The following is a 16,832-nucleotide window of genomic DNA, read 5'->3' as shown; positions in this document are numbered from 1 at the left end:
ATCAAAATCACTCACGGCTGCTTGGTTAGTACCTATATCCGCTGTACGATGATACACGGTGTCACTAGGGCTTTAGCTCCACTGGCTCACAATACTTCTATCTCAAATAGTTAGCTCAACAGGCTCTCAATATTGCTGCTCTTTCCCCTATGTCTTTATCTTAATAAACGAAACTCTCTTAGTACTATTGCTCTTCTACATTAGACATTGGACATTAGACATTATTTAATATACCAATCATGGGCCTTTGTTGGGCAATATACAAAAACATCATAACACAATGATTATATAAACATTGTCATTAGTGAAATACACAATACGTAATACACAAATAATGAATTTGATAATACATTTGTATGAGCAATGTAGGATGTAATTATGGTAAGAGGCATTGAGTGTAATGAGGCCTATTTAATATTAAAAGAATATGATATAAAGTTTATTAATAGGAAAACAAAAAAGAGTAAAAATAGAACCAGGAATATAGTATCTCATTCTGCAGTAGTTCTCCTCATGATCAGTGCACAGCAGTGAGGGACTTTTACATCACAACAATGCAAAGGTCATCAAGGGGAGATCCTTAAGAACTAGCTACAGAAACATGTGAGATATGAGATTACTCCAAAAGTGATTCTCCTCATGATTAATGTGCAGCAGCAAGGGTTGACATTGCTACTGGGCAATATTCATCAAGGGACGGTCCTCTCGAACTCACTATAGAGAAAATATAAAGTTCAAATTACAAGTAGAAGAGGGAGATAAATCCCATTAAAACTTTTCATATTTCTTAATGAACATGCATAATTCTGATAATAAATTCTCATCTTCATTATTCATTAACCATATCAGTTTTTGGGTAGAGTCAAGATTTTAAAAATTCTTGCAGCAATTATTTATCATTGTTATCACATCCTTACTTTGGTCCGATAAACTATCACATTGAAAAAGAACATGTGTTTCATCTTCGACCTCATTACTACAACATCTCTTACATATTCTATTGTGTCGGGGAGTATTACTTTATCTACATGTACCTCTCTCTATAAGTAAATGGTGAGCAGATATGCAAAATCTTGTTAGACTCCGTCTATCTTCAAATTTTGTAACAAATACAATATTAAGATATTTTTCACAACCAAAATTTGATTTAAAGGATCATGACGATTATGATCGTGAAAAAAAAATCTAAAACAGGATTTTGTGAAAAAAACCTCTAAAACACAATTTTGTGAAAATCTACACAAAAATTATCACTGTTCCAGATTTTGAAGTGTTTCCAAGAGCAGACAATCCTGATCAAATTGATAAGCCAATCAAAAACGTTTTCTCTCAAGATTATTCTAACATGCTAGATTTTGAACTTGTGTGTTAATATATTCCTCTGTGTGTTAGTCAGAATTGTAAAATCGTGAACATGGCAGGCATCTGCAATGATGTTCTTACACAGCTTAAGAATAAGAGCATGGCTGATAAACTAAATTCAAATGATGCAAAACTACCATAAATTTAATATAAAACACTAATTTATTGACATTCCACTTGTTGGTATATTGTTATCACGTTGGCGTCGTCGTCTGCGTCGTTGTCGTCGTCGTCCAAATACTTTTAGTTTTCGCACTCTAACTTTAGTAAAAGGGAATAGAAATCTATTAAATTTTAACACAAGGTATATGACCACAAAAGGAAGGTTGGGATTGATTTTGGGAGTTTTGAACCCAACATTTTAGGAATTAGGGGCCAAAAAGGGCCCAAATAAGCATATTCTTTTTTTTCACACAGTAACTTTAGTTTAAGTAAATAGAAATCTATGAAATTTTGACACAAGGTTTATAACCACAAAAGGAAGGTTGGGATTGATTTTGGGACTTTTTGTTCTAACAGTTTAGAAATGAGGGGCCAAAAAGGGGGCCAAATAAGCATTTTTCTTGGTTTTTAAGTAAATAGAAATCAATTGGAGTTATCTTTCTTTGTATAGAATAGTAGTTGAATCAACTTTTTTGCACCACAACTTTAGTATTAGTGAATGGAAATCTATGAAATTTAATTAGAAGGTGTATGACCACAAAAGGAAGATTAGTATTGATTTTGGGAGTTTTGGTCCTAACAGTGTAGGAATTAGGGGCCAAAAAGGGGTCCAAATAAGCATATTTTTTTTGGTTTTCGTACCATAACTTTAGTATAAGTAAATAGAAATCTATAAAATTTAAACACAAGGTTTATGACCATAAAAGGAAGGTTGGTATTGATTTTGGGAGTTTTGGTCATAACAGTTTAGGAATAAGGGGCCCAAAGGGTCCTAAATTAAACTTTGTTTGATTTCATCAAAAATTGAATTATTGGGGTTGTTTGATATGCCGAATCTAACTGTGTATATAGATTCTTAATTTTTGGTCTCGTTTTCAAATTGGTCTACATTAAGGTCAAAAGGGTCCAAAATTAAACTTAGTTTGATTTTGACAAAAATTGAATCCTTGGGGTTCTTTGATATGCTGAATCTAAAAATGAACTTAGATTTTTGATTATTGGCCCAGTTTTCAAGTTGGTCCAAATCAGGATTATATTAGCTAATGAAGGAACATTTATTTTCTTACAGAGATGAGGCAGTGAGACAATCAGCCACACCAATGACTAAATCCAGCCTAGAAATGGAAAACCATGTCTTCATGAAGGCTAAATCTAGGGTAAGTTTGGTCATATTGAAGAAATAATACTTTCAATCGATGATCTATGTAAGTGTGACAATATCCTTATACCAAGTGAAGTCAGGTGTAAAATATTAATATAATGCCTACAATGTTAGAATGAGTATAGAGTGTGGCACGATAGAATAATATGTCTTCTACATGTACTTGGAAAAATAATAACTTTGTAAACGGACCTATAAGCTTAAGGCATATATCACAAGATACCTAAAGAAAAGTCAAACAGTAAACAAAAAAAGAAAAATTACCAAAAGACACACAACAGTATACAAAACATGACATAAAAAACTATTAACTGAATTACATGGAATCGAACCACCCAAAAACTGGAGTGATAATTATCATATCAGGTGTAGGAAGGGTAAGCTAATTCTGCCCCATATGTGGCACCTGTCCTGTTGCTCTTATGAGTACAAACCAAATGATAAGTCAGAGTATGTAGATCTAGGAAAAGAAGATGGATTGTGACATGTATTTGTCATCACCTGTAAAAATAGATATTCCATAACTAGAAGCTGGTTTGTAAGGTTACAAGAGCGTAATTATTTGTTTACATTTTACATGCATTTTTTTATTACCCTTTAGTTTAGTCTATTGACTTTAAAACTTTTGCATATTTTTCATGTTTAAAATGTGAGTTAAGGTCAGTTTGAGAGGAACCACTTATCATAATATTAGTGATATTTGGTAAAAGCAGTGACAAATATATATAGTTTCCAGGGAAATAATTGACCCTGTCCATCAGGCATATTGACTTGACTTAAAAACTTAAACTTTTGTATACTAGAACTCAGTAGTAGTTTACATGTTAAAGTTTGTGATTGGGTCAGTTGAAGGTGAATCACTTTGATAAGTCAAAGATATTTGTATGAAGCTGTTTTTGGATTTGCATATATATATCTTGTTATCATGAAAAAAATTTGACCCTTATATATATATATAATTACCTAATGGCGCCTTCAGTCATGGTTTATTGACTTAATTTATTTTGCAAATTTTATATGTTCATGTATCACAATTTTAACCTTCAGATTTAACTCTCAAAACTACATAATAGAATGGATAGGAAGACATATATCTTGGTATCAACAGTATATTGTCTCAGCTGGCTTTCTATAAAATACAACTGACATATATATTTGTTATTGTGACATCAATAACTTAAATCCCGTAATTCTATTTGAATAAAATCAAGGGTTTGTTCACAAAGTGAATTAAGAGCATTATATACCATGCAATGTATACATTTTTGTCTTGCTAGACGGAGTCAAAAAGGGTGACATAGGTATGCTGTTTCCAGTGGCGGCGTCAACAATTTATAAGTTAGTCATTAGGTCTAGTTTATGGTGAACTACATGTACAAGTGGTAGGTCATCATATTTGGTATGCAGACTGTTGTCTAAGCTGAAGAACATCTCATTTCCATGAATATTATTTGGCCCTGCCCCTCAGTCATGGTCTATTGACTTTGAAACTTTTGCTTATTTTACATGTACAAGTATGTGATTAGGTTAGTTGAAGGGGAACCACTAGTGGCAGGCCAATATTAATTGGTATTCAGTTGAATAAGCATTAGCCCATCTCATTATCATGGAGAATATTTGGCCCTGCCCTCTCAGTTTGAATCTATCGACTTTGAAACTTTGTTTTAGTTTACATGTATTAGTTTGTGAGTATATCAGTATAAGATGAACTGCTAATTTTAAGTCAATGATATTTGGTATTCAAATTTATTGGTATTTGCAAGTGTTATAATTTCCATTGAGCTTATATTACCCCACTCCTCTTCATGGTTCATTGACTTAGAAACTTTTTCATAGTTTACAAATTAATGTTTGTGTTTTGGTTTGTTTAAAGGGAACGACTTACAAAATGTATAACAAGTCAATGGTATTTAGTATGCAGTTGTATTAGCATTGGCTGAGCTAATTTGGCTCATCTCATTTCCATGGTGATTGTTTAGCCAAGTACCTCAGTCATGGTTTGATTTTCATTGACTGGGTGAATTTTTACCTAACTTACATGTTAAAGTATTGCTGTTTTAATTTCAACATTTGCATAATCAAAATTAAAAAAAAAGTGAGACATATCTCTGTGACAATAGATCTAGATTATTGTAAAAAATATACACAAAATATGTGTAAAAATGATTTAAATCTGTAGAAACTGAACTAATTATTTGATGTGTAAGTTGTATAAAATTTATGATAAAAGATGAAGGGATCATTCTTTATATCTGAAAAACTAAGGGTACTTACACAAGTGAAAAAACTCAGCCCAATGAAATTGATATTTGGGATGTTTATAACTAAATTGAAGGTGACATTTTTTTCAGTGCAGAAGAGTTATTCCTAAAGACAACAAAGTGTTATATAAAAATTAATCAATTGGGCTAGTTGCTGCCTCTTTATGTTAAATAGAGTTAGTGTGTTCTGTCTTTAAACATATACGATTAATATATCACCTTCCCACAAAAACTTTTAAGCAAGAATGGCATATTTTGTGAATTGTTAATGCAGTTTTCTTGCTCTGGTTATGGCATTATTGGAAGAATTTTTTAAATATGTAAATTTTAAAGGTTATCTGTAAAATTCTTTTTTATGAATTTGACTCAAATATATTTGTATAATTTCTGGGTGAAAAAGTGGTCAGAACAACAAACTGGTTTTTGTAAAAATTTTGATACAAAATGTAGCAAGATAATTGAATTTTGAGAAAAACTAAATTGCTAATTATTTGATATAATCATTTTCCCCATTTCAGGAAGAATATTTAGCTCTTGTAGCCAGACTAATACTTCATGTTAAAGAAATCAGTAAGTAACGATTACAATACCCAATACTTTTTTTTTTTTTTTAAACTCAATAACATTATATATATATATACAAATTATTTCAAGATCAAATGACAGTACTTGATTGGTGGACATTCCTTTACAAAGATGTAAATTTTAACCTGGGCCACACTTAAAGACCAGCAGAAAGTAGAATCTTGACATACATATATCATGTAATGTATTGTACATATAAGTGATATAACAAACAATTTTCAGATTATTAGTAGATTTATTTACATTTTAAAAAAAATTACAAGTAAAGCTTCTATGCGAGTGAATTGAGTAGAAGTGCTCTAAATTCTTCCAATGTTTTAAGAAGTTGTCAATTAACGATATCAAAGATACAAAAAGAATTAAGAAAGACTAGTTACAATTTATTTTTAAGTGGATGTATATCCCATGCCTACAGTAGAATAGGGGCATTATGTATTCCTGTCAGTTTGTCCATCTCCTGTATCAGGGTAAAGTTTTGGTCCAAGGTAATTTTTCTAGCTTGTCCACTCTGCCCACCCATAGGAGTGGGCATGCAATTTCTTTTGTTTAATCAAAAGACTTGCATATACATTCAATTGAAAAAAGCAGATAAGCATTTGTAATCAATATTTTTACAAAAAAGAGATTGTAGCTAGAGTGGGCACTGTGGGGAGGTGGAAAAAGCAAAATCGACATGGGCTGTTGTTTATATGTACATTTCTAAGTGTGACTACTAACAGTACATATATGTGAACTTATCTCAGTGTATGCATGTATTGGACATACATGTATATGTACATTTTTAATGTGTCCATGTACAGTACATATGTGTACATATCAAAGTGCATGTATGTACAGTACACATCAATGTGACATGTGTATATATCAGTGAATGAAATATCAAATCTGTTTGTGTTACCCAACATGCATGCATTTAGATGTGTACACAATGTACATATATCTAAATGCATTCATGTTTGGTTTATATGTTTAAATATTATGTATTTATGCCACTGCTGGTGGACGTTTCGTCCCCGAGGATATCACCAGCCCAGTAGTCAACACTTTGGTTTGACATGAATATCAATAATGGGGTCATATAAATATTTTGACATGAGCGTCACTGATGAGTCTTATGAAGACGAAACGCGCGTCTGGCGTACTAAATTATAATCCTGATACCTTTGATAACTATTACATATATGAGTGCCAGTATGTACAGTACACATTTGTATATATCTGTATACATATGTATGTTTCCACTTTACCACATAAGACCAATAACTATAAAATAAAGATTTACTTGTGTCTCTAGCATGACAAGATATATAATGATAACATTGTGAACTGTTCATATGTCAAAAAGCTAAAAATAAGATAATGTTGTCTTGAATATCTTTATTTGACATGATCTGACAATTTTCTTGAATAATGTCTGATGTATTGAGTATTCATATTTCTCATGTACTTTTCATTTCTTAGCTTTCATAACAACAAATATCTAGATGTGAAATAGTAGATTCCAATGAAATATGTCATAAACAGAGTCTTATCTATGGATTGACTCTGCTAGGCTACTACCATGAAAATAGAATTAGGTAGATATTTGACAAGAAAATTTTCTTACAAATGCTGAAATAAATATGTGAATAATATATGGAAATAAAGATTGCTTCTTAAATTTTCACATTATGATAGAGAAAGAATAAAAATATAATATTCATAGGCATCGGAAGACACAATATCAGAAAAAAGGTTTACTTAAGGTTGTCCCATGAAACAAATTCAAACATAAAACTTGAGAAAAAGATGGTGAAATGTTCACGCAACTCTTCTGTATTATTCATGAACTTTCTGTGACCTGATATATCATTTAGTAATGGTTTACATGGCTGTCTCCATTTAAATTTTGCATAGATATTTTGAAAGAATATGATGAAATAAAATGTCCCGGGAGAAATTCAGTTTGGAAACTTGAAATATTTCAGTGAAAAAAATAAAATATTGACAGATAATTTATCAAATTGTAAGCATGATCATTTGTACTAAGTGTAAGCTTCAAAAACTCAAATTATCAAATAAATTAAGCTACATATTCAATTCAAAACAATAGGTCTTGGCGAAATGTCCAATCGTGCCATCATATTCTTTTCAAAATATCTATGCAATTTTCTTCTGCTGTTGTCGGGCCAGGTGAGCTTTTCCCATCACTTTGCGTCCGTCGTCCGGCGTCCGTCGTCGTTGTTAACTTTTACAAAAATCTTCTCCTCTGAAACTACTGGGCCAAATTGAACCAAACTTGGCCACAATCATCATTGGGGTATCTAGTTTAAAAAATGTGTGGCGTGACCCGGTCAACCAACCAAGATGGCCGCCACGGCTAAAAATAGAACATAGGGGTAAAATGCAGTTTTTGGCTTATAACTCAAAAACCAAAGCATTTAGAGGAAATCTGACATGGGGTAAAATGTTTATCAGGTCAAGATCTATCTGCCCTGAAATTTTCAGATGAATCGGTCAACCCGTTGTTGGGTTCCTGCCCCTGAATTGGTAATTTTGTGGAAATTTTGCAGTTTTTGGTTATTATCTTGAATATTATTATAGATAGAGATAAACTGTAAACAGCAATAATGTTTAGCAAAGTAGGATTTACAAATAAGTCAACATGACCGAAATGGTCAGTTGACCCGTTTAGGAGTTATTGCCCTTTATAGTCAATTTTTAACCATTTTTCGTAAATCTTAGTTATCTTTTACAAAAATCTTCTCCTCTCTGAAACAACTGGGCCAAATTAATCCAGACTTGGCAATAATCATCATAGGGGTATCTAGTTTTAAAAATGTGTCCGGTGACCCGACTATCAAATCAAGATGGCCGCCACAGCTAATAGAACATAGGGGTAAAATGCAGTTTTTGGCTTTTAACTCAAAAACCAAAGCATTTAGAGCAAATCCAACACGGGGTAAAATTATTAACAGATCAAGATCTATCTGCCCTATAATTTTCAGATGAATCTGACAACCCATTGTTGGGTTGCTGCCCCTGAATCGGTAATTTTAAGGAAATTTTGCTGTTTTTGGTTATTATCTTAAATTTTATTATAGATAGAGATAAACTGTAAACAGCAATTATGTTCAGCAAAGTAAGATTTACAAATAAGTCAACATGACCGAAATGGTCAATTGACCCCCTAAGGAGTTATTGTCCTTTATAGTCAATTTTTAACAATTTTCATAAAATTTGTTAATTTTTTATTAACATTTTCCACTGAAACTACTGGGCCAAGTTCATTATAGATAGAGATAAATGTAAGCAGCAAGACTAGTAAAGTAAGATTTACAAACACATCACCATCACCAAACCACAATTTTGTCATGAATCCATCTGCTTCCTTTGTTTATAATTCACATAGACCAAGGTGAGCGACACAGGCTCTTTGGAGCCTCTAGTTTTATTTTGTTGTCTCTTTGACACATTCCCCATTTCCATTCTCAATTTTAATCATGCTTTCAAAAATATTTTACAGCTTAAAAAGGCAGAGTTTATTATTAGACTTAATTTCCTGAAGATAATTTTTCGGCTATGAAAACTATAGCAATTAAAAGTGCTTTAAACATGTAGCTGGTACACCAAATAGTATTTTACAGGTTATCTATTAAAAAATATGGATAAATGAATATGTCTAGCAATGTTGTCTGTTAACATTATTTGACATCACAACAACTGTTATATGCAAGGGATGGCATGAACTACATTCACATGATCCTCCCTCTGCTTACTATAAATGTCCTGTTTTCAACTAAAGGAAATGATGCACATATTACAAAGAATGCACATCTATAAGACGATCAAAAAGTAAGAAAACTTCAGTATCATACGATTAGCCATTGTTTTGTCTCTTGTACCACCACTTTAATAAAATTATATTCTGGTTGAATATATATAATGCAGAAACATTTCCCCAAAAAACACAAAATTGATGACTTTGCATTAACTCAACAAGGAAAAGAGAAAATATTAGATAGTGCACATTTCCAATTTAATGTCATTTCTCTGTTACACTGAATGGTAGCTAGCAATATCTGACGTTGCGTTGCGTCACTTTATTTATATCTGACCGTCATTAGTTGTATCAAAGCATATGAATGAATATTATTGATTATTTTTCATGCAAATGAGTAAAGTAATAACTGAAGACAGTCATCCGACTATGAAATTTGTTTTAATGTGAATAATGTTATTTTGTCATTATATTTGTGTAAGTGTTATATTGTATAACAGGCTTACATAGGCTAAGCCTATTACAAAATCCAATTTGTTTTATTTATTTTAATTTGAATAAAATATTGTTTATACAAAAAATAATCTGAGTAATGGAAGCAAGAAAAAAATACATCATTATTGAATGGATACAAAAGGAATTATTTTATATCCTCACCTGAAAGTGTTGATGTCAAACCATACAATGGTAACCTTGAGAGATTATTTGTCTCATAGATGGTTACTCTATATTTAATTAAGCTGTCCAATATATTGATATTGATTTATCATTGGCTTCCTTTACCAGACTTCACTTTTCAAGTCCACAGATATTTGTGGTATATATTGTAATTAGAATTGGTTTTGTCAGTAAGATTATTTGGGAAACAATATAAACCTGGAAGATTGTTATATAAATGTTTGAAAGATTACATTGAGTTTATTTATCAAGAGACAGCAATCCATTGAAAGGTTGACTTTTATTAAGGCCCTGCCCTATAGTGATCAGCCTGTCTGTCCATCTGTCTGTACGTCCCTCCCTCTATCTAGAGAATTCATATGATATCAAAGTTTATACCAAACATGTATATTAACCATAACCAAAGGGTTAGTCATTAATATGAATGTACAACTACGTGGTCAAATGTCAAGGTCAACAACTTAGGTTTTACTTGACAACCCCATGTCCTATGGTAAAGATCCTGTCCGCTCTATATCTTGGGAACTGTTATAATTTCAAAGTTTATACTTGTCATGTATATAAACCAATACCAGAGGATGTCTCATAATTTATGTACACTTCTTAGGTCAAAGGTCAAGGTCAAAAACAAGATTTCAGTTGACAACACCATGTCCAATGGTAGTAGTGGTAGTTTAGTGGTATGATTGCCGATGTCAGAGACAACTATCCACAAGAGGACAAATACCGAGAACGTTACCATTACTGAAGAGCACTGTATGGCCATTAACACTGAGCAAAACAAATTCTCTATAGGATGCTACCAAAAGAATGACTAACCATATAAATTGAAAAATAGCCTACTGTCATATTGACCAATGTTCTTAATCTTGTAGTTTTATCACTCAATGGTATCTTTCCTCTCCAATTGTATTATTAAAGTTAGTTTTGAATTAATGTCTACTTGTTCTTCCTACAAATCAAATTAAAATCAGTTGAATAAATGTCTGCTATGCTTATATGAGTTACCTGTTAAGCTAAAAATTAAATATCTTTTTACTGAAAAGTGATATGGATAAGAATTGCTCTATTTTTAGCTCACCTGGCCTAAAAGGCCAAGTGAGCTTTTCTCATCACTTGGCATCCGCCATCCGTCGTCGTCGTTAACTTTTACAAAATATGCTCCTCTGAAACTACTGGGCCAAATTAACCAACCAAGATGGCCGCCATGGCTAAAAATAGAACATAGGGATAAAATGCAGTTTTTGGCTCATAACTCAAAAACCAAAGCATTTAGAGCAAATCTGAAATTGGGTAAAATTGTTTATCAGGTCAAGATCTATCTGCCCTGAAATTTTCAGATAAATCCAACAACCCGTTGTTGGGTTGCTGCCCCTGAATTGGTAATTTTAGGGAAATTTTGCTGTTTTTGGTTATTATCTTGAATATTATTATAGATAGAGATCAACTGTAAACAGCAATAATGTTCAGCAAAGTAAGATTTACAAATAAGTCAACATTACCAAAATGGTCAGTTGACCCCTTTAGGAGTTATTGCCCTTTATAGTCAATTTTTAACAATTTTTTCGTAAATCTTAGTTATCTTTTACAAAAATCTTCTCCTCTGAAACTACAGGGCCAAATTAACCAACCAAGATGGCCGCCACGGCTAAAAATAGTACATAGGGGTAAAATGCAGTTTTTGGCTCATAACTCAAAAACCAAAGCATTTAGAGCAAATCTGAAATTGGGTAAAATTGTTGATCAGGTCAAGATCTATCTGCCCTGAAATTTTCAGATAAATCTGACAACCCGTTGTTGGGTTGCTGCCCCTGAATTGGTAATTTTAGGGAAATTTTGCTGTTTTTGGTTATTATCTTGAATATTATTATAGATAGAGATCAACTGTAAACAGCAATAATGTTCAGCAAAGTAAGATTTACAAATAAGTCAATATGACCAAAATGGTCAGATGACCCCTTTAGGAGTTATTGCCCTTTATAGTCAATTTGAACCATTTTTTCGAAAATCTTAGTTTACTTTTACAAAAATCTCCTCCTCTGAAACTACTGGGCCTAATTAACCAACCTTATTGTCCTTTATAGTAAATTTTTAACAATTTTCATAAAATTTGTAAATTTTTACTAACATTTTCCACTGAAACTACTCGGCCAAGTTCATTATAGATAGAGATAATTCTAAGCAGCAAGAACGTTCAGTAAGGTAAGATGTACAAACACATCACCATCACCAAAACACAATTTTGTCATGAATCCATCTGCTTCCTTTGTTAAATATTCACATAGACCAAAGTGAGCGACACAGGCTCTTTTAAACATCAAGTTTGTTCCTCCAAAAACTATTACATGTAGTATATATATTTTAAAGTAAACAGCAACATCAAAATATATATATCAAATTTATCAAATTGAATTTATTATGTTCATGAGTTATTCACTCAACATTGAAAGCTTTGTTCGTACACTTGTATAGGATTGGCTATTTTTAAAGTTGAATAACTATTCAGATTACGTAAATTACATTTTACAAGTATTTTACATGTGCAGTTGAATAATTTTTGAAAATAATACTGATACATATTATCAATGAAAACAATGGCAATTGTATCCCTCAGAGCAATCTGCTCTTTGATTAAAACAATATTCTTTGAAAGTTGGGTACATGTATACTATTAGCTAGCTATATATAGGTGTCAGAACTAAGAGTTTAATGACCACATTTGGGTTTTACTGCAATGTTCAATAATAATCTAGTTGAATAGCAGATGTTTGTCTTTACATGGAGTAATAAAGAAAATGATTTGTTATTTGATAGATACATCCTACAGCTGTAGATAGATTGCACTGATTCTCATTAAAATCATCATCTTCAGGCAATGTACTTTAACAGCAAAATAAATTATTGCTGTTTTGGTTTGTTTTACTTTAAAATCTGTGACATATTTGTTTTACTTAAAAATCTGTGACATATTTGTTTTACTTTAAAATCTTAGGCATATTTGTGTTGTAATCACTAATGAGATTGTAAATGGTATTTCATTGAGACAAAATGGAACAAATTATTAATAGAGTTTTATATAAAAGAGATATAATTTTCGTGAATTGTAAACATTTAGCATTTAAAGAATGATGAAAAGCTCAACACAAAGTAATCCTGATACAAACCCCAGCAAAAATGTCTTGAGTTTGATAGCTGCTAATGCTATCAAGACTTTTAAAGACTAATACTTAACAGAATAGCTAATGGGTAATAACAGGTTCCTTTGGAGCCTAGATCTTTACAAATATTACCAGGAGCCCTTTGATTTGGGTGTGGAGCCTGGTACACCTAAACATAGATCAAATATCAAGCATGGGGGCCAACAATAGAATTATGATGAGTCAAGATACCCTGTTATTCCTCACAGCAAAGTCAATCCCTGTTTATTCATAGATATATCACTTGAAATAATGCATAAGAAAAAGTTTTTTTGTCGTTCTTGAATACTTGATTTGATAATAGGGATAAAGTTTTATCATGATATGTTACAGTTCAAGTTTGAATTTTGTTCTGGTCTGATGATTTCATGCAAAGTTATGATCCGTGGACTTAAAAAATTCACTCATATAATCAGTTTTCGACAATTTTATTTGTCATGATGCTTGAAGATATTGACTTGATTTTTGTTATTTTTTACACCATGACAAGTTATAGATCAAGTTCGAATTTCGTTCCAATACAATGAATTTTTAACTGGAAGGGAAATATGTATTGCCATGCAATACTCACAGAATACTAGTTAATACTGTTTTAAGTATTCATTTATTTTTGTGGGTACCAATTTTCGTAGATTTAGAAAAGATTTGCAATTTCCTGGAGATTTGATTTCCTGTTTTTTTTCCAATCTCTGCATACAAAGCCATTATAAAATTTGTAATTCGTAGAATATTTGAATTTGTGGCATACCTGTAACCATGAAACACATGAAAATTGTTATCCAAGGGATAATAATGAATCTAAAGTAACTTGAATCATTTAAATTTTTAACTGTTGCTTTTCATACTTATTTCTTGAACTTTTTTAAAAGAAAAATGGGAAATAAATACTGAGAAACCGTCAAGTTTGTTGATGCCATGACTCTATGAATAATTTCTATAGTTGGAAAAAAGGACCAAGACTTTCAAGTCATCTTAAATTTACTCAGAATGTATTAAAAATGTCTTGGTACTTGATGATATACTGAGGAAAATTTTAAGAATATAGGCTAGATTCCCCCATTGAATGTAGATGATTAAAACCTTTGGGACAATATTCCTAGTCTTCCCTGTTAATAATGGCAGAGGTCTCTCCCTGTAATAGTCTCAGTAAAATAGTGTGCAATGCTACTAGAATTGATGAGTTATTACAAGCACAGCTTTGTCAAATATGGTTTCCCACTAGGGAAGGATTGATGATGAGATTATTTATTTCTTAATTACCACAGAAAATGATGGAGAAAATCTGATGGCTTCATTAGAACATAACCACCTTAGACCAAGTAAATAATTGATTATTGTGATGGATGCTGTCCTATAAATGTGTCATGTATAACTAGTAGCACTTTAGTTATTCATCACAAATATACATTTGTGAAAAATTAGCTCTTTTTTTTAACCTAATTATAAGTTTTCCCTCATCTTTAGTCTTCTTGTGTCGTTGTGGTTGGAGTTTTTGTCTTCATTAATTTAGCCCTTTCAAAAATATTCTGAACATACTTACCTGAATGTTTCTTCGGGCATCTTGTTTGTAAATTTTTTCAAGGAATTTCATCCAATAAAAAATATGGTATATGTTGCTTAAAATGGAACACAGGGATTTATAGCATATGTTTTGTTAAATATTTGATAAAAAATGTATGTGATAAAGAAAACAAAACAGCTGAAAACAATCAGAACATGTCATATATATATATATATATATAAATAAGAAGATGTGGTATGATTACCAATGAGACCAAATGACACAGAAATTAACAAGTATAGGTAACCGTTATAGCCATCATCATGAGCTGATAGATGATGTTCTCTTACTAAATAATTAAAATTTTTGTGACTTTATTGAACGCATCTATCCAATCAAACTAGAGATAACCGATACAACAGATACAGTTATAAGCTTGCCTCATATCTTGATTTACATATGGAAATTGACAATGAGGGTCAGTTGAAATCAAAACTTTATGACAAAAGAGAGGAATTCAGCTTCCCAATTGTGAACTTTCCATTTCTATGCAGCAAAATTCCAGCAGCTCCTGCATACAGAGGATATATCTCCCAATTGATACATTATTCCAGGACTTATATTTCCAATCATGATTTCCAAGATAGAGATTTGTTGCTCACAATGAGCTGAGTATTTTAAGACTTAAACCAAGAGTTCCATATGGTGAAGTTTGAATCATCACTACATAAATTTTATAGATGACCGTTTTGGAATATCCTTTTCAAAGATGATTATGATGATAGCAGATATGTGAATGTCCTAACTACTGATGTCACAAATCTGACCCACTTCATTAGACTTATTACTAGGTTTGTACTAACATATTAGCAACATGATGGATGCCACATGTGGATCAGGATCTGCTTACCCTTCCGGAGCACCTGAGATCACCCCAAGTTTTTGATGGGGTTTGTGTTGTTTCCATGTTGTGTTTTGTGTACTGTGATTTGTTTGTTTTTCTATTTTTAAACTATGGCCTTGTTGGTTTATTTTGAAATTATGAGTTTAAATGTCCCTCTAGTATTTTTCGCCCCACTTTTGAAATCATGAAATATGTATCTCAAATGAGATAGTATATTTAAAGATACACAGCTGTCACTCAAAGCAGGTTTCATAATGATAATGTGTAAACAGGTAATCCATCTTTATTTTTACTGCTCAGTCCTAAGTACTTACTATCAATCTTATATTAACTAAAATATTTAGCCAATGATATTTTTTTTTTATCTATTTCAAATAAATACAACGGAATTACCAAAAATTTTAAATGGTACGACAGACCAAAACCAAATTAACCAGTAACAAAGTACTACTTCTAAAAAGGAAGAATTATAATAAAATAAGATAATAAAAAACCTACATAGTCCACAGTGAGTCTGACTTGGTATGTGACATGGTTAAATTTGTGATTCTGTATTGCATGTGCAAATTGCAACCTTTTGTCTTTCTACATTCACAAAAGTTTCAGAAATACTGCTCAATTTTAATACAGATTATGAAATTTTTTTGGCTGTTAAGATTTTGACAACTTTCACCCATCTTTACAGAAAGAAAAACTCAAATGAACAAGATTGTGTCCAAAGTACCACTGGCACTATTATTTTCCATATTCCATGAACCGTTAAAATGGGTCAAAAGTCTAATTCAGCTTTAAAATTAAAAAGTTCATATCATAAGCATCAAGTGTACTAAGTTTCAGGTTGATTGGACCTCAGCTTCATCAAAAACTACCTTGACCAAAAACTTTAACCTGAAACTCCCACTTTTATTTTCTATGTTCAGTGGACCGTGAAATTGCGGTCAAAAGTCTATTTTGGCTTTAAAATTAGAAAGATCATATCATAAGCATCAAGTGTACTAAGTTTCAAGTTGATTGTACTTCGGCTTCATCAAAAACTACCTTGACCAAAAACTTTAACCTGCGAACGGGCGGACGGAGGAACGAACGAACGGAGCCACATACCAGAAAACATAATGCCCCTCTACTATTGTACGTGGGGCATAAAAATTTGTACAGTGCATCTACCAACAGGATGGTCACAAACTTATAACTGGAAAGTGAATTGCACTTGATTAATGCATAGATTTATGTTTTTGGTTTTATACAATATCAAAGTAAAGA

At 31.8% G+C, this 16,832-nt stretch overlaps 1 protein-coding gene across 3 annotated transcripts in view; it reads left to right on the top strand.

The window, feature by feature from the left end:
• The window catches only part of LOC134681024 (mediator of RNA polymerase II transcription subunit 15-like), a 112,816-nt gene that overhangs the window by 12,456 nt on the left and 83,528 nt on the right, over positions 1 to 16,832 (top strand). For all 3 annotated transcript variants that reach the window (XM_063540394.1, XM_063540396.1, XM_063540395.1), the window contains exons 2-3: positions 2,594 to 2,681; positions 5,466 to 5,517. In XM_063540394.1, the coding sequence (XP_063396464.1) occupies positions 2,594 to 2,681; positions 5,466 to 5,517 (140 nt within the window). The remainder of the gene's footprint in view (positions 1 to 2,593; positions 2,682 to 5,465; positions 5,518 to 16,832) is intronic.

This window comes from Mytilus trossulus, chromosome 8 (genome assembly GCF_036588685.1).
Source record: "Mytilus trossulus isolate FHL-02 chromosome 8, PNRI_Mtr1.1.1.hap1, whole genome shotgun sequence".
Lineage (NCBI taxonomy): Eukaryota > Metazoa > Mollusca > Bivalvia > Mytilida > Mytilidae > Mytilus > Mytilus trossulus.
Note: the sequence above shows the minus strand (reverse complement) of the source record. Positions and strands in the feature narration are given on the sequence as shown.